Source organism: Piliocolobus tephrosceles, chromosome 8 (genome assembly GCF_002776525.5).
Source record: "Piliocolobus tephrosceles isolate RC106 chromosome 8, ASM277652v3, whole genome shotgun sequence".
Taxonomy (NCBI): domain Eukaryota; kingdom Metazoa; phylum Chordata; class Mammalia; order Primates; family Cercopithecidae; genus Piliocolobus; species Piliocolobus tephrosceles.
Genome location: NC_045441.1, coordinates 127,769,502 through 127,787,834, shown reverse-complemented (window position 1 = coordinate 127,787,834; position 18,333 = coordinate 127,769,502). Strand labels below are relative to the sequence as shown.

The 18,333-nt window shown below is 44.3% G+C and overlaps 1 protein-coding gene across 1 annotated transcript in view; it reads left to right on the top strand.

The window, feature by feature from the left end:
• SVOPL (SVOP like) overlaps nucleotides 1-18,333 on the top strand; it is a 106,765-nt gene that overhangs the window by 36,367 nt on the left and 52,065 nt on the right. The window contains exons 5-9 of the mRNA XM_023190050.3: nucleotides 1,158-1,229; nucleotides 4,298-4,422; nucleotides 7,767-7,830; nucleotides 14,347-14,472; nucleotides 16,878-17,006. Coding sequence (XP_023045818.2) covers nucleotides 1,158-1,229; nucleotides 4,298-4,422; nucleotides 7,767-7,830; nucleotides 14,347-14,472; nucleotides 16,878-17,006 — 516 coding nt within the window. The remainder of the gene's footprint in view (nucleotides 1-1,157; nucleotides 1,230-4,297; nucleotides 4,423-7,766; nucleotides 7,831-14,346; nucleotides 14,473-16,877; nucleotides 17,007-18,333) is intronic.

Genomic DNA, 18,333 nt, shown 5'->3' with positions numbered 1-18,333 from the left:
GGCGCGCGCCCGATGGGGACTCAGGGGCGCTGGAGGGTTAGGCGCGCTAGGTGGGGCGCGTGAGTGAGAGAGGACGTCTTCCGGGTAGAGGGTGGGGGAGGGGAGAGGCAGGGGAGGGTGCACAAGAAAGGGGCGCCACTGAGGATCCGGGCAAGGGAGGGAGGGAGAGGGAGAGCCGGAGCCCCAGTGAGCGGACAGGTTTCTGTCTCTGCGGTCTAACAGGGTTACGGAACATTTCTGTCCTAGAAAGTGTAGCGCGCAGGGCCCAGTCGTGGCTTTTGTCGTGAAAGAATATATATGATGAACACATGGTTCCGTGTGGGAGAACTGCATTTCAGTCTTCCCTCTAAAGAGTGAGGGAAGGAGAAAAAAAGCAGAACAGCGACAGCGAAAGGGAAACAGGGCTGTTTCTGGTTTGTTTTGTTTTCCCCTAGAAATGCGAGTTAACAGCATTCCTTTGATTGCCCTGGAGGCCGTCAGTCAGGGCTGCAGTGAAGCCTGAACTTCTTGAAGGCAGGAAAATAAGGAGCCCAGAAGCGCAGACAGCAGTTGACGTCTCAGGCCAAGTTATAATAAATAAAACCCTAGTGTCAAATCCCAGGTCCTTGAATTTTATCAGGGGAGGACAGGCCATTGTGAAAACGCGTAAGGAAAAGAAGTAGGTTTATCTTAGGACTTACATATGTTCTGAAGAGTTTTTTAAATGAGCGATTGGACGTGGTGTTTAAAGTTATGTTTATTTGTAATAACATAAAGGGAGACTGCTTCTAGTGGCCCCGATTTTTGTACTGAATAAGGCAGCGCATGAACGGACAATTTTAAAAATTGTAGTGGAAATTCACAAGTACAGGTCTGAACAGAGTGGAGCCGAAGCCGCCCTCTAGCAACAAGTGGGCGGCAGCTCAGAGGACCCCGTTTCCACCTGAGGCAGTGTCTCACTTGTTAGGCTCCCGCCAACAGGGAGCATAAAAGCCTGCCTCCGAAATTCTGAACGTGAAGGGCCTCAGGGGCAAACAAGTGCTTTGTGAAACCCTGTTCTTTAAATTAACTTCCATCCCTCACTTATTTCCAGCCTACATCTAGTGAAAATGGCTAATGGGGTAAAGTAACATCTAAAACCTGCTTAGAGTACCGTTTTGTCTCGCTCCCACTTGCAGATGGTGTTTTTTGGCTACATGGTTTTCAGCATCCTCTTTGGCCTCCTGGCTGACAGATATGGCCGCTGGAAGGTAGGTGGGCCCTCACAGTAGCATTTGGAATTGTGTTTCGTGTATTCTTTTGGGGGCAACCTTATCGCTGTTTCTCTTTAGTAGGCATCTCCCTCCCAATACCCAAGATAGAAAATGCAGATATTCCCTCCCTAATGGAACATTCCAGGCTTATCTTCTGGACATTTTTCTCAGGGTACCTGTGCCTGCGGCTGTTCCTCTGCAGTCCAGGTGTGGAGTAAAAGGAGATGCAGGTATTATAGAGTTCTAAGAAATCTCTACCAAGAAGGACTAAAGGAATAAAGGCCGCTAAGTGGCTCTATTTGAACTTTTAAAGATTGGGACTTAGAAGCAGTCATGGGTTGGTTAGATGCCTCCACCATGTGCAGTTCACTGTGGTGGGCTGAGAACAGAGAGTGGCTCTGATATCAGTGGGGGCGCACATCTGTTCTCCATCTATCCATAAATTCACTTCTAATGAGTTAATAAGGGGAACGGAAGAGGCCCCTTTTGCCCTTCAGAGCAGCCCTGTTGGGAGGTTTTTTCCTCTGGTTTTCATTTAAGTGACTAGTCCACTGCTGCAGCAGCAAACTCAGAAGAAGCTGTTCTTTCAGGGAGACAACTACGTGCCATGAATGAATGTCCGTAAAGTCTCTAGCCCCTAGAGCACCCAAGTGGGTTCAGAGGGAGCAAGTCTCCCTTAACTTTGGGGCGAGAAAACTCACCCTCAGGCACCTATCTGAGACTAGCAGGAACTCATCACAAATGAGAAGACAAGTCCAAATTACAATCAGTGGGAAACAGACGCAAGTTTTAAAGCCTGTGATGGAATTTTAGGACAAGATAAAGTCAAACCACTAGTGCTGGATGGCCAAGACCATAAGCCAAACCTGCTTTCATGAGGCAGAGGCAGAGAAAGCAGAAGTCCTCTGCAGAGCCATTGGCCTGAATGCCCTGTCCAGGGACAGAAATGGAAGCCCTTGCTCTTAAATGAGGGAGTTTATAAAGAAGCCCCCCAAACTCTGGACCTCAACCTAAAGGAAAGGAGGGCCAGATTCAGAAAGACTCACCCTTTTGCCCCCAGTGAAATCTCTGGAGTTAGGGGAACACAATGGGTTCGTGCAGCAAGTTCAGGAGGTGACTGTGGGTAACTGAGGGGGGGTAAAGGGTGGTGTTGCTCTGAACCCTGCCAGCTATGCCGGAAATATTGACCTAAAGGAAGAAACAGAGGCAAAATTAATTTAAGTAGGGAGTTTATTTGGACCAAGATTGAGGATTGCAGCCCAGAAGTCATACAGTCCAGTTGCCCTGAATATATGCTACGATTAGCAGCAGTGACAACTGGGTTTTTTAAAGGAGGGGAGAAAAGAATTTGGGGGCACTTCCTAAGTTATTGACTAATAATTTACATTGGTTCATTAAAATAAGCTATCAGCTGATTCTATATCATTCCTTGTGTCACAAAATCTAAAAACATGGAGATAATGGGTGAGCGTCCCATTGTGCAACTTGTGGCTAACATTTTAGGTGATTTATCAGCTAGTTTGGAAACTACAGGGAAGGTAAGAAAAACAAAATGCCTTTAGACAATTACCCTGGGCATGGGTGTGGGAATGTGACTGGAGTCGCATGCTCCTATGTCTCTGGACCTGATAAATTCTGCATACCTCACATTCCTCAGACTGCTCTGAGCCGCTTTTCGTTCTCAAGTTGGTGGATGTATGGAGTTAAAACATATTAGAATGCAGACATTTGCAGGTATAAACATAAGCAGCTACACATTTAGCTCACATGGGTTTAACTTTGAAACTAGCTACTTGCTCAAAGTCACGTACTTATTAAGATTAGACATCAAGACATAAATTATGTCTTCTGGTTACAAACCCAGGTCTGTCTTTTCTATTTGCTTGATTTCTGGTGAAATCTTCTCTAAGCATAAACACAAATGGAGGAACCTCAAAGGAAAACATTAATAGAATTGGCTGTATGTTTTAAAGTACATGAAATAAATATCATAGATTCTTGTAAATTTGAAAACACAAGTATCTCAAAAAGCACAAAAAAGGCGTTTTATAAAAGAAATACAAATTGTCAAGAAACCTTGAAAAAACATTAAAGCACAGGAGTTATCAAAAACAAAATACATAGCAAGATATAATTTTTCCTTATCAAATATGTAAGGAACTTTTTCCTTAAAGAGTCCTGCACCGTTGAAATGGACATTTTCATGCCTTGCAAGTATATAGATACCCTTATTATACCCTATTGGTGTTATTGTATCATTATTATTATATAATATTATTAAACCCTATTGGTATAATTTTTTCTGACCATCAGCTTGGCAGTATGAATCAGGAACCTTGAAAATATTCTGCTAACCTGAACATTTGTCTTCCAGAAATCTAGCTTGCTAAAGATACCAGAGAGGGCATAACGACTTATGCAGATATCTTCCCAGCTTATTTAATAATGAGAAGATCTGAAACAACTTTAAAAGTAGGGCAAGGTCTTATGTATTATATTACATGTATGAAAGTACATCTTTCCACTGCAATATTTACAGCCATTAGCACTTTTTCTCTTACAAACAGAGAAGATAAAACAGTATTAAGAGTATTTTCTCTGGGTTGGACAATCAATGGTGATTTCAGTTTTTACATTTTCTTTTTTCTTCTGTATTGTTTACTATGAACTTATATGATCCTTATAATTAAAGAAAAAGCAAATACCTTAAACGTTCTCCTTGTACTCCTCCCAACATACTGCCTCGTTCTGTCCCCATCAGCCCTGTGAGTAGGGAGGACACGTTTTTGCCTTTTGATGTCCAGGTTCAGGGACCTGCCACCGTGAGGGTGGGCACAGCAGGGTAGTTTTAAAGAATGGTCTGAACTTGGTAGGTCTGGGCTTCCACACAGTAGAGTGGCATTGACTGTATTGTTGGATGATTGTGAAAGACCACGGGGCTGGCTATCGATTAGGTCCTCAGAGAAGCAACTATCAGAATGGAAACAGAAAATCGCCTTCAGATGTTAGGGCTTCTTCCCTCCTTGCATTGAGGCAGGTCCCATTCATGTGTTCTGTTGTTTCAGATCCTGCTCATCTCGTTCCTGTGGGGAGCCTATTTCTCCTTGCTGACCTCGTTTGCTCCTTCGTACATCTGGTTTGTCTTCCTGCGGACGATGGTGGGCTGTGGTGTGTCCGGCCACTCACAGGGGTAAATATGTTACCCAGAGGGCCTGAGACAGAAACGTGTGCCCCTGCAGGTCCTGACGCACACTCTGCACTTAACGGACCAAAAGCATTGTGAACCCAGCATATCTGAGACAGCTTTTGGTCCATTTAGAAAGTTTATTTTTGCCAAAGTTAAGGATGTGGCTGTGACACAGCCTCAGGAGGCCCTGAGGACACATGCCCAAGGTGGCCGTGGTAGAGCTTGTTTTATACACTTTAGGGAGATGTAATACATCAACTAATACATGTAAGATTGACATTGGTTCCATCTGGAAGGGCAGGACAACTCAAAGAGTGGGGGGCTTCCAGACCACAGGTAGATGTAAACGTATGACTTTTTTTTTTTTTTTTGAGATAGAGTCTTGCTCTGCTGCCCAGGCTGGAGTGCAATGGCACAATCTCAGTTCGCTGCAACCTCCGCCTCCTGGGTTCAAGCGATTCTCCTGCTTCAGCCTCCAAGTAGCTGGGATTACAGATGCCTGCCACCATGCCTGGCTAATTCTTTGTATTTTTAGTAGAGATGGGGTTTTGCGATGTTGGCCAGGCTAGTCTTGAACTCCTGACCTCAGGTAATCCACCTGCCTTGGCCTCCCAAAGTGCTAGGATTACAGGTGTGAGTCACCGTGCCCGGCTGATCTAAACATATTCTGATTGGCGTTGGTTGAAAGAGTTGTCAGTAGAAAAGAATGTCTAGTTTAAGACATTCTGGTCTCCACAACCAAGGTTTTATCATGCAAATGAAGCCTCCAGGTAGCCAGCTTCGGAGAAAATAGATCGTAAATGTTTCTTACCAGACTTAAGGTCTGCGTTGATGTTAATACTGGAAGGGTATAATAATGAGGCATGTCTGACCGCACTTCCTGTCGTGGCCTGAACCAGTGTTTCGGGGTAAATTTTAGAGTACCCTGGCTGAGGAGGGAATCCATTCAGATGGTGGTGGTTGGGAGGTGAATGGGGGCGGGGGAACCGGACGCTTCAAATTTTATTTCCGATTTACAGCATTAATAAGTTACAGATTTATGGAAGTCACTTGTGCAAATTCAGTTTGAGCTTTGTTTGGTTTTTAGTGATAGCTGCTTATTTAATGCTCCAGCAGGAGCAATTTTCTCTTTAAGATGGTGCTTGATGGTGAGGCTAACAAAGTGCTAGATCAAGCATGTGTTAGCTTTTTTGTTAATAAGGCTATTCATTGTTTTGTAGATGTGTAATATTTTGTTATAGTAAATGCTAATGAAAAGTGCCATATTAGGTAACAAAAATGTCAACCCAGGCTGGGCGCTGTGGTTCGTGCCTGTAATCTGAGCACTTTGGGAGACTGAGGCAGATCCCTTGAGCCCAGGAGCTCAAGACCAGCCTGAGCAACATAGTGAGACCCTCTCTCTTCAAAAAAAAAATTTTTTTGAAGTCAATCCAAACATCATTTATTAATTTCTTAAATTTGTTGGAAGAGTTTAGTTTGACCATAAGCCCCTGTAACATTTAGGAGTAACTATTTTTAAGTACTATCACCCTATGATTTAAGACTCCTCTTGAAAAAGGGAGGGGGGAAATATGTCAGATGGGATCGAACTAGAGTGACTCCATCTTGAATAGGGGCTGGGTAAAATGAGGCTGAGACCTGCTGGACTGCATTCTCAGGAGGTTAGGCGTTCCTAGTCACAGGAAGAGATAGGAGATCAGCAGGACTGCTTTCACAAGATACAGGTCACAAGAGACCCTGCTGATAAAACAAGGTGTGGTAAAGAAACCGGCCTAAACCCACTAAAACCAAGATGGCGACCAAAGCGAGCTCTGGTTGTCTTCACTGCTTATTATATACTCTAATTAAAATGTATTAGCATGCCAAAAGACACTCCCACTGGTGCCAGGACAGCTTGCAAATGCCATAGCAATGTCCAGAAATTACCCTAAATGGCCTAAAATAGGGAAGACCCCTCAGTTGCAGGAATTCCCCACCCCTTGAATTAACAGGGCCCCTTGGGCTCTTCTCTTCCTGGTGCCTTGGAGCAGGTTATTCTTAAAATATTTTAGGAGATGTCAAATCACCTAATTACTGCCTTCATGTGTTAGAGAAAGAATTGTTCTTCCCTGGGGCATACAGTAAACTTTGAGCTTTGAAGCCCTAAAGGAGTAGAAGCTAAGTAAAAATGTAAAACATTCCCCAGGAAACAGCTCAATAAATATGTTAAAATCCCCAAATTCTGGCTAATAGTAGCAGCAGAGAAGAGCAATTAGAAAACTGATGGAATATATTTCCATTTATTCCTCTATTCACGAAGAAAATATGTACTTAATTAGAAACTTGTGCCTTGACTGTCCTCATGAATTGAGAGAACTATTTACCTTCTCTTGGGTATATTTTCATTTCCCAATATGTTTTAGAAAAGAGAGTCAGGCTGAGTGCAGTGGCTCACCCCCGTAATCCCAGCCCTTTAGGAAGCCGAGGTGCAGCAGTTGCTTGAGGCCAGGATTGGCAATATAGCAAGATCCCATCTCTACAAAAAATTAAAAAATCAACTGGGTGTGGTGGTGAGCACCTGTCATCCCAGCCACTTGGGAGGCTGAGGTGAGAGGATCTCTTGAGCCCAGGAGTGTGAGGCTGCAGTGAGCTGTGATCAAACCACTGTACTCCAACCTGGGAGACAGCCAGACTTTGTCTCTTAAATAAACAAACAAACAAACAAACAAACAAACAAATAAATAAATAAGAAAAGGGAATCAGGCTTGCGAAAACATTTTGCCAATGCTTCCCTTGGCAAAACAGATAAGGCTTATATTTCTTTTTTTTTTTTTTCTTTTTGAGATGGAGTTTTGCTCTTGTTGCCCAGGCTGGAGTGCAATGGCATGATAACGGCTCCCCACAACCTCCACCTCCTGGGTTCAAGTGATTCTCCTGCCTCAGGCTCCTGAGTAACTGGGACTACAGGCATGCGCCACCACACCTGGCTAATTTTGTATTTTTAACAGAAACGGGGTTTTTCCATGTTGTCCAGGCTGGTCTTGAACTCCTGACCTCAGGTGATCCACCTCGGCCTCCCAAAGTGCTGGGATTACAGGTGTGAGCTACTGCACCCGGGCAGGCTCACATTTCTTAAGTGTTAGAAGGTTTCAAGTATTGGGAATAAAGAGTAAACCCAGGAGAAGCTGTAAGTTTAGTTCTTAGTGTTCTCTTATGTGGATATTAGCTGTCACAATTCTCTTCTGATATATAATCGACTTCTATGCTTTTGAATTCTTTATCCCTGTGACAAGAAAAACTGATTATTTTTTAAAAGATATTTTAGTTTTTTTAAAACAAAATTGTGCTTCTTCCCGCTTCCTGTTTAGGTTAATCATAAAGACTGAATTTTTGCCCACGAAATACCGAGGCTATATGTTACCCTTGTCTCAGGTAAGGCAACATAGGAGTTCTACCTGCCTTTGGCATCCTATGGGATATGATGTACATACAGGCATACCTTGGAAATATTGCTGATTTGGTACCAGATGGCCGCAATTAAGTGAGCGTCAGAAAACAGTGAGTCACACAACCTTTTTGATTTCTCAGTGTGTGTAAATGTTATGTTTACACTATACTAAAGTCTAGTAAGTGTGCAATAGCATCATGTCTAAAAAGCAAGGTACACACCTTAATTTTAAAATACTTGATGGCTGATAAATTCTCATGATCTCCTGAGCCTTTAGAGGGTCATAATCTTTTTGCTGGTAGAAGGTCTTGCCTCAGTGTTGATGGCTGCTGGCTGATCAGAGTGGTGGTTGCTGAACATTGGGGTGGCTGTGGCAATTCCTTAAACAAAGATAACAATGAAGTTTGCCACATCAATGGGCTTCTTTTCCTGAAAGAGTTCTCTGTAGGATGCAATGCTGTTTGATAGCATTCGACCCACAGGAGAAAAACTCTTTCAAAATTGCAGTCAGTTCTCCCAAACTGTGCCACTGCCTTATCAACTAAGTTTATGAATAATCTAAATTCTTTGTTGTCATTTCAACAACGTCATAGCCTCTTCACCAGAGTAGATTTCATCTCAAGGAATCACTTCTGTTGCTTATCCATAAGAATATAATCCTATAATATATATTACAGTAATAAATGAATATATACATGTATTACACAAATACAGTATATATCACACTAATATATTGTATGTACATATATGTAAAATATATATAAATATATTAGTATAATATATACATAGTATATATACATTATATGCACATATATTACTGTAGAGTGTGTGTGTAGGGGTATGTGTGTGTATGTGTGTGCATGTGTAACTTATATCACCTTGAAGGATAAATGAGGCTCTTGTATTTTTATTTTATTTTTTTGAAACGGAGTTTCACTCTTGTTGCCCAGGCTGGAGTGGACTGGCGCGATCTCAGCTCACTACAACCTCTGCCTCCTGGGTTCAAGCGATTCTCCTGCCTCAACCTCCCGAGTAACTGGGATTACAGATGTGTGCCACCATGCCCGGCTAACTTTTTATATTTTTAGTAGAGACGGGGTTTCACCATGTTGGCCAGGCTAGTCTCAAACTCCTGACCTCAGGTGATCCACCTGCCTCGGCCTCCCAAAGTGCTGGGATTACAGGCGTGAGCCACTGTGCCCAGCCGGCTCTGATTTTTTTTTTTTTTTTTGAGACAGGGTCTTGCTCTGTCGCCCAGGCTGGAGTTCAGTGGTGCGATCTCAGCTCACTGCAACCTCTGCCTCCTGGGCTCAAGTGATCCTCCCACCTCAGACACCCGAGTAACTGGGATTACAGGTATGCACCACCACACCATCTGATTTTTGTATTTTTTGTAGAGATGGGGTTTCTCCATGTTGCCTAGGCTGGTCTCGAACTCCCAAGCTCAAGCAATCTGCCCACCTCGGCCTCCTAAAGTGCTGGGATTACAGGTGCGAGCCACTGTGCCCAGCAGGCTCTGATTTCTTTAAAAAAAAAAAAAAAAAACAGAAGTGAAATAGGAAAGAAAAAATTTATATATATATTTTTTTCTTTCCTGTTTCACTTCTGTTTTTTGTTTTGTTTTGTTTTTTTTTCCTGTGGAGATGTGGTCTCACTATGTTGACCATGCTGTTCTGAAACTCATGGCTGTTCTCCTGCCTCAACCTTCCAAAATGTTGGGATGACAGGTGTGAGCCATCTTGCCTGGTGAGCAGTAATATTTTAAAAAAACTTTTTTTCTGAGAAGTAGGTAGGTCTCAACAGTGGTCTTAAAATGCTCAGTAAACTGCCTGTAGTCCCAGCTACTCAGGAGGCTGAGGCAGGAGAATCGCTTGAACCTGGGAGGCAGAGGTTGCAGTGAGTCAAGATTGTGCCACAGCATTCCTGCCTGGGCGAGAGAGTGAGACTTCTCCAAAAAAAAAAAAAAAAAAAAATACTCAGTAAACCATGGTGTAAACAGACATGCTGCCATCCAGGTTTTGTTGTTCTATTTCTAGAGCACAGACAGAGTAGATTAGCATCATTTAAACAATTTATTTTATTGATACATGGATTTACATATTTTGGGTATATGTGTGGTAATACATTCGTGTAATCAAATCAGGATAATTGGGATATACATCATCTTATCCCTTGTACACTAGGAACCTGTGAATTACTCTCTTCTAGCTATTTTGAAATATACAGTCAATTAATATTAACTATAGTCACTCTACTGATCTAGCAGACACCAGGACTTATTTCTTCTGTGTGTTTATTCGTGCACAAGATTTAGTATAATTTTTTTTTTTTTTTTTTTTTTTGAGGGAGAGTCTTGCTTTATTGCCCAGACTGGAATGCAGTGGGACAATCTTGGCTGGATTGTCCAAAGAATGGACAAAGAATGGACAAAGTATTGCCCACTCCAGTCTAGGCAATAAAGCAAGACTCTCTCTCAAAAATGCAGAATGAAGAACCAAAGAATTGAAGGCCCAAGGAGAGGAGAGAAACCAAATAATAGCCAGCCAGTGGAGCCATGAGAACCCACGACATTTACTGAGTTCATGTCTTATGTAGGTGCATTTGGTGGTGCCCCCAAACGATGAAAATAATTGTTTTTGTAGAAGATATATAGAAAATCGAGGGCCACAGACTACCATAACAGATGGAAAAATAATGATAAAGTTTGAAATATTGTGAGAATTACTAAAATGTGGCAGAGATATTAAGTGGGCACGTGCTATTGGAAAAATGGCACCAATAGACTTGCTTAAGGCAGGGTTGCAACAAACCTTCAATTTGTTAAAAAAAAAAAATTGCAATATTTGCAAAGTGCACTAAAGCAAAGCACGATTAAAGGGAGGTGTGCCTGTGCATGTTTATTTTCGGCTGGTTGATTGTTCTTCAGTTGACACACTGTCTATGATTTTGTACCAACCAAAGAGGCCTGGGAATGCTTGAAGCCATACGTCCAATTCCAAGGTTTTCTGAGCCCAGGATGATTATCATCCAACAGCATTTAGAACACAGCGACCAGATAGTCCAATGACCGGTTTCACTGGAATGACAGAAGCCTAGGAATGCATCAAGGATAAACTTTCTTCCCCACTGAGCCTTCAGTAGTAGGCCCCAGCCCTTTAGGCTGAACTACCTCCCTTACAAGGATCCTGGTGGTTGCAAGTCCAGAACTGGCTCATACCTGAGGGAATGGGCCAAAATTGCCTCCTGTAGGTGGTCCCAATCCCTCCTCAGGCCCCTGATGGCCATTGATTAGAGGTTTTGAATCCAGAAGATAGGTCAGTCTACGTGCCCTGTCCCATCTATACTTAACCAAAAGCCCTGAATTTTCAGAGGAACCAGGAAAAAGATGACCCTTCCCACTGAAGCTTTTATACACTTGGCAATAAATAAAGCAGTAGGAAAATACTTTCAAATTTATTTTTTGTTAATAAACATAGGTGACTTTTTTTTTTTTTTTTGAGACAAAGTCTCGTCACCCAGGCTGGAGTGCGGTGGCGTGATCTTGGCTCACAGCAACCTCTGCTGCCTCGGTTCAAGTGATTCTCCTGCCTCCAGAGTGGCTGGGACTACAGGCATGCGCTGCCATGCCTGGCTAATGTTCTCTATTTTTAGTAGAGACGGAGTTTCACCATGTTGACCAGGCTGGTCTGTAACTCCTGATCTCAAGAGATCCACCCGCCTTGGCCTCCCGAAGTGCTGGGATTACAGATATGAGCCACCATGCCCGGCCTGACAAAAAACTTAAAAGAATCTAACAGGTACTGGATAGTGATTCTTTTCAATCCCTGCAGCTCTCTTCTAATCTTTGTCAAGATGGAGGCACAGGCTGGGTGCGGTGGCACACACCTGTAATCCCAACACTTTGGGAGGCTGAGGCAGGCAGATCGCTTGAGCCGAGGAGTTTGAGACCAGCCTGGGCAACATGGTGAAACTCCACCTCTACAAAAAAAAAAAAAAAAAAAAAATTAAAAAATTAACTGGGTCTATTGGTGTGTGCCTGTAGTTCCAGCTACTCATGAGGCTGAGGTGGGAGGATCACTTAAGCTCAGGAGACCAAGGGACCGAGGCTGCAGTGAGCCATTTATTGTGCCACTATACACCAGTCTGGGCAACAGAGTGAGACTCTGTCTCAAAAAACAAAAAAACAGACAAAAAACCAAAAACTGGAGGCACACACTTCTAATACTTAGTGCTTGGGTCTTACATGTGGTGTTATTGACTGAGCATGGTCCCACTCAAGCTCGCCTATGGACATTTTCTCTTCCACCTGTGCCTCTTACTTTGCCATGCTTCCTGGTTCTGTCTCTCCCTTGCTAGTCTTAGTTTTGATGTCTCCTGGGTTCCAATACTGCTCCAATACTGGGCTGGGTGCAGTGGCTCATACCTGTAATCCCAGAACTTTGGGAGGCCAAGGCAGGTGGGTCACTTGAGGTCAGGCGATGGAGACGAGCCTCGTCAACATGGTGAAACCCTGTCTCTTATACTAAAAATACAAAAATTAGCCAGGCATGGTGGCATGCATTTGTAATCCCAGCTACTCAGGAGGCTGAGGCAGGAGAATTGCTTGAACCTGGGAGGCAGAAACTGCAGTGAGCTGAGATCACACCACTGCACTCCACTCTGGGCAGCAGAGTGAGACTCAAAAAAAAAAAAAAAATACATATATATATGAATATATATATGAGGATATATGTGTGTGTGTGTGTGTGTGTGTGTGTGTGTATTCATTCCAATACTTTACCCCAAGCCCTGAATTTTTTTTTTATTTTTAGAGACAGCTTATCTCTCTGTTACCCAGGCTGGAGTACATTGATGTGATCACAGCTCCATGCAGCCTCAAACTCCTGGGCTCAAGTGATCCTTCCACCTCAGCCTCCTGAGTAGCTGGGACTACAGGTGCATGTCATGGTGCCTAGTGAATTAAAAAAATTTTTTTTTGTGGAGATGGGGCCTTGCTTTGTTGCCCAGGCTGGTCTCAAACTCCTGTCTGCAAGTGATTCCCCCACCTCAGCCTCCCAAAGTGTTGGGATAACAGGCATAAGCTACCACACTGGCCCCAAAATCTTCCTCTACAACCTGGAGCGCCTCCTTAACCTTCAGACCTAGGCAGCCAATGACCTGATAGTTACTTGAATGTCTTACAGGCTCCTCAATACAAGATACTCAGAACTAATCTCTTCTTCCCCTTAAGGCTCTTATTTCTGTTTCCAATCTCAGTTAATAGCAAACGCTTTCCCCTCAGTGATCTTGGACACAAACTCAGGAGGCATCCTGGGCCCTCCCTGTCCTTCATCCCCAATCACAAGCACTACCAACACACCCTCTATTATTAGACCTTCAGTCCAAACGTCTATCAGCAAACCCTGTCACCTTTATCTCCGAAATGTGTTAATCCATCCATTAAAACATTTTTGTACAATTAATGTTTTGAAAATGTGTCAATTAAAAATAAGAATTTTGCTGGCTGCGGTGGCTCATGCCTGTAATCCCAGCACTTTGGGAGGCCAAGGTGGGTGGATCACGAGGTCAGGAGTTTGAGACCAGCCTGACCAACATGGTGAAACCCCGTGTCCACTAAAAATACAAAAATTAGCCAGGAGTGGTGGTGCGCACCTGTATTCCCAATTACTCAGAGGCTGAGGCAGGAGAATTGTTTGAACCCGGGCAGCAGAGGTTGCAGTGAGCTGAGATTGTGCCACTGCACTCCAGCCTGGGTGAGAGAGCAAGACTCCATCTCAAAAAAACAAAACAAAAAACAAACCTGCTTTTTCACCATTCACTACTAAAATCCCATTCAATGCTATGTCACTGACCTGGTCTACTGCAGTAGCCTTGTTACTGGCCCACTTATTCATTGCCTCTTTGGCAATGTTGTCCCTGATGACTCAAGTCCCACTCTATCACATTTTTCCATTTTCTTTACAGGCCTTATCGCTTTCTGAAATAATCTTCATTTTTGTTGGTAACAGAGTTCTTTAGTGATGAAATAGTCACCCTGGGCTAGGTGCAGTGGCTCACGCCTATAACCCTAGCACTTTGGGAGGCCAAGGCAGGTGGATCATTTGAGGTCAGGAGTTCGAGACCAGCCTGGCCAACATGGTGAAATCCTGTCTCTCTACTAAAAATACAAACAAAATGAGTTGGGCGTGGTGGTGCATGCCTGTAATCCCAGCTACTTGGGAGGCTGAGGCATGAGAATCACTTGAACCCAGGAGGCAGAGGGTTCAGTGAGCTGCGATTGCATCACAGCACTCCAGCCTGGGTGAGAGAGTGAGACCCTCTCTCAAAACCAAAGCCAAAAAAAAAAAGAAAACAAAATGCTGGACAAGGTGGTTCCCAAAAGAGGATATGTAAAGCTCATGGGACAGAAGGAATTTTAATCTTTTTTAAAGTATATTTTTTCCTTTTTTTCATTGTCATAATTCCCCAAAGAACTTTAATCTTGGACATCTCTCCCCTAGGTGTTCTGGCTTGCGGGCTCGCTGCTCATCATTGGCCTGGCCTCTGTGGTCATCCCCACCATCGGATGGCGCTGGCTCATCCGCATCGCCTCCATCCCAGGCATCATCCTCATCATGGCCTTCAAGGTGGGGAAGCACTCATGGCTCCTTCCTGTCCCCTCCTCCTGCTGGTCCTGTGGTCTTCATGCCCCACAAATATCTATCTTTTTTTTTCCCCCTCGAGACAGAGTCTCTCTTTGTTGTGTAGGCTGCAGCGTAGAGACATGATCTTGGCTCACTGCAGCCTCCGCCTTCCAGGTTCAGGTGATTCTCCTGCCTCAGCCTCCTGAGTAACTGGTATTACAGACATGCACCACCACACCCAGCTAATTTTTATATTTTTAGCAGAGAAGGGGTTTCATTATGTTGGCCAGGCTGATCTTGAACTCCTGGCCTCAAGTGATCTGCCCACCTCGGCTTCCCAAAGTGCTGGGATTACAGGCATGAGCCACTGTGCCTGGCCATCTTTCTCACATCCTATTACCTTTATTGGGGAGTCTGTCTCAACCAGTGAGCAGCCCTCACCTCCCTTAGTCTGCCTCATTGCCCTTCTTCCTAGAAGTTTTCTCTGACAGCTCCATCGTGTTTTTGCTGACTCCACTCTATCCTTCAGCACCCACCTATTGGATGCTGTTGACATATTCCCAGGCCACCACAGGCCTGCTGGCTGGTGTGTCCTCCTCTCCCACTCTGTAAGCTGTTCAACTGTAGAATCATCATCTTGCTTAGTTTGCAGTAAAATTCTACTCATTGTTCAAAGACAAGATTGACCGCTCGGCAGAACAGGATTTTACTTTGGTGTCACCTACCCTATGGAATCAAAGAATGTCAGAATTCAGAAAGGTCCTTGATGGCCATTCATTTTAAACCTTGACTCAATACAGGTGCCATCTTCCAGTAAGTCACCAAAATGACCAACACAAAGGGAAAGAGGAGAGGTCACCAGACCTCTTAGACGACATGAAGTTGTTCCTTTGGCCACATACCTATGAATCTGTAAGAAAGGTGATATTGTAGACATCAAGGGAATGGGTGCTGATCAAAAGGAATGCCCCCAGGTGTTACTGTGGCAGAACTGGAGGAGTCTATGATGTTACTCAGCATGCTGTTGGCATTGTTGTAAACAAACAGGTTATGGGCTAGATTCTTGTCAAGGAAATTCGTGTGCATATTGAGTACACTAAGCACTCTAAGAGCCGAGATAGCTTCCTGAAACTCTTGCAGAATATGATCAGAAAAACAAGCTGGCCGGGTGCAGTGGCTCACGCCTGTAATCCCAGCACTTTGGGAGGCCAAGGCGGGTGGATCACTAGGTCAGGAGTTCGAGACCAGCCTGACCAACATGGTGAAACCCCGTCTCTACTAAAAATACAAAAATTAGCCAGGCGTGGTGGTATGTGCCTGTAATCCCAGCTACTCAGGCTGAGGCAGGAGAATCGCTTGAACCCGGGACGTGGAGGTTGCGGTGAGCCGAGATCGCACCACTGCACTCCAGCCTGGGCGACAGAGCAAGACTCCATTTCAAAAAACAAAACAAAACAAAAAAGGAAGCCAAAGGGAAGGTTACCTGGGTTCGGCTGAAGCACCAACCCTTTTCCACCCAGAGAGGCACATTTGTGAGAACCATGGCGGGGAGCCTGAGCTGCTGGAAACTTCTCCCTATGAATTCATGGCATATTAAGTGCAAAAAATAAAAAGACCTCTGGACTGTTTTTAAAAAAGGGATTTTGGAGGTGTTGAAGGAGGGGAGTTCTGACTGTGGAAGAGATTATGTGCTGGGAAACTGTCAAATTGTTGTGGAGGCTGGTCATGAGGCAAGAGGAAAAAGGCTGGAAAATCAAAAGTGTCAGAATAACCAAGAGGGGGACCCAAACTGCCCTCTGGCCATGGGAATGTGGGGCCAGGTGCTGCTGTGGAGGTGCTTTTCTGAGGAAGAGGCAACAGCCTTGATGGCGTGAGGTGTGAGAGATGGGAGGTGGTCAGAGTTGATTCTCCAGCTTCAGTGGAAGCCCATACTATTTTCTGCGTGCGATGTTCAAAATACTTAGCATTCAGTGGGTTGGGGGCCTTGACAATCAGAACCGATTCTTCACCGTGTGGGTGCTGGAGCCCCCTGCTCCTGTCACCCTTTGGTGGGAGGTCCTGGGGCTCCTGGGGAGGGGGTGGAGAGAGGCGCCTGTGGCAGTGGCTATTTACCAGCCCAAAGTGAGAATCGCATTTTGTTAACAGCTAGGTTGGGCTCTATTTGTGCTAAGCTGAGTATGAGCCTGCCGTCATCCTAGAAGGCACTATGATAAGGAGAACATGACCCTTTTTGTTCCAAATCAACTTTGAATCCAACAGAATACCTGCTACATTGCATGCCTTTAAGCTGGTTACATACTTTTCCTATCTTGGGAAACTAGGACTGTACAGTGTATAGAGCAATAATAGCTGTACCCCTGGGTTCTATAGCAGTGGCCACTCTGATGTTCTTTGTAATCTCTACCCAGTTTATTCCTGAATCTGCCCGGTTCAATGTCTCCACTGGAAACACTCGGGCTGCCCTGGCCACTCTGAATCACATTGCCAGGATGAACCGCTCAGTCATGCCGGAGGGGAAGCTGGTGGAGCCCGTCCTGGTGAGTGCTGACACCCGAGGTCTTCTCCCATCACCAGTGGCCACTGGGAAATCCCCTAAGTTGTGGAAGGCTGGAGGGAGGGGGGAGCCTTCCTCTCTAGTCCTGTCCTAGAGGCAGGGCCGTGGCCAGGAAAGATGTGAGGCTACATTCATTTTCACTGTGAGCTATGGGACCCTAGTGAGTTACCTACCTTTGTTTTTCTTGTCAGTAAAATAGGAATAACACCCGCCTTGCAGAGCTAATCACATGATTTGGCATCATTGTCAATAGATGGGAGGTTGTTTTCTTTCTTGTACTGGCCTTGTTTTGTTTTGTTATGAAGCTTATAAACCTCATTACATGACTTTTTTCATCTCTCTGAAATAGTTTCTATAAGGTAGGTGTTAACCTCCTTGAACATTTGGTGAAATTTGCCTGTAGAGTAGTTTGCCTGATATCTCTTTTGAGGGGTTGGAGGATAGCAAGACATTGTTGAGCAGAGAGTTCCTTTTTATTCTTATTACTATTTTTTGAGACAGAATCTGGCTCTTTCCCCCAGGCTGGAGTGCAGTGGCACAATCTCGGCTCACTGCAAGCTCCGCCTCCCAGGTTCATGCCATTCTCCTGCCTCAGCCTCCCATGTAGCTGGGACTACAGGCGCCCGCCACCACACCCAGCTAATTTTTTGTATTTTTTTAGTAGAGATGGGGTTTCACCATGTTAGCCAGGATGGTCTCAATCTCCTGACCTCTTGATCCCAGTCACTTCAGCCTCCCAAAGTGCTGGGATTACAGGCGTGTCTAAATTGTGGTAAAATATACATGACATAAAACTTATTATCTTAACAGTTTTTAAATGTACAGTTCAGTGATATTAAGTACGTCTGTGTTATGAAACCATAGCCACCATCCATCTCCAGAACTCTTCGTCTTACAAAGCTGAACTTCTATACTCATTAAACAAAAACTTTGTTCCCCCTCCCCTGCCCTCTAAAAACCAGCATCCCATTGTTTGTCTCTGTAAACCTGACTGTTCTAGATCCCTCACACGTAGTATCATATAGTGTTTGTCTTTTTGTGACTGGTTCATTTTATTTCGCATAATGTCCTTAAGGTTCATCCATGTAGCATACATAGGTCAGAATTTTCTTCCTTGTGAAGGCTGAATACTATTTCATTGTATGAATAGGCCACATTTTGCTTATGTGTCTGTTGATGAACACCTCTACTGTATAGGTATTGACTGATGCTCCTGTGAACATGGGTGACCAGATAGCTCTTCAAGGCCTCCCTTCCTTCCTTCCTTCCTTCCTTCCTTCCTTCCTTCCTTCCTTCCTTCCTTCCTTCCT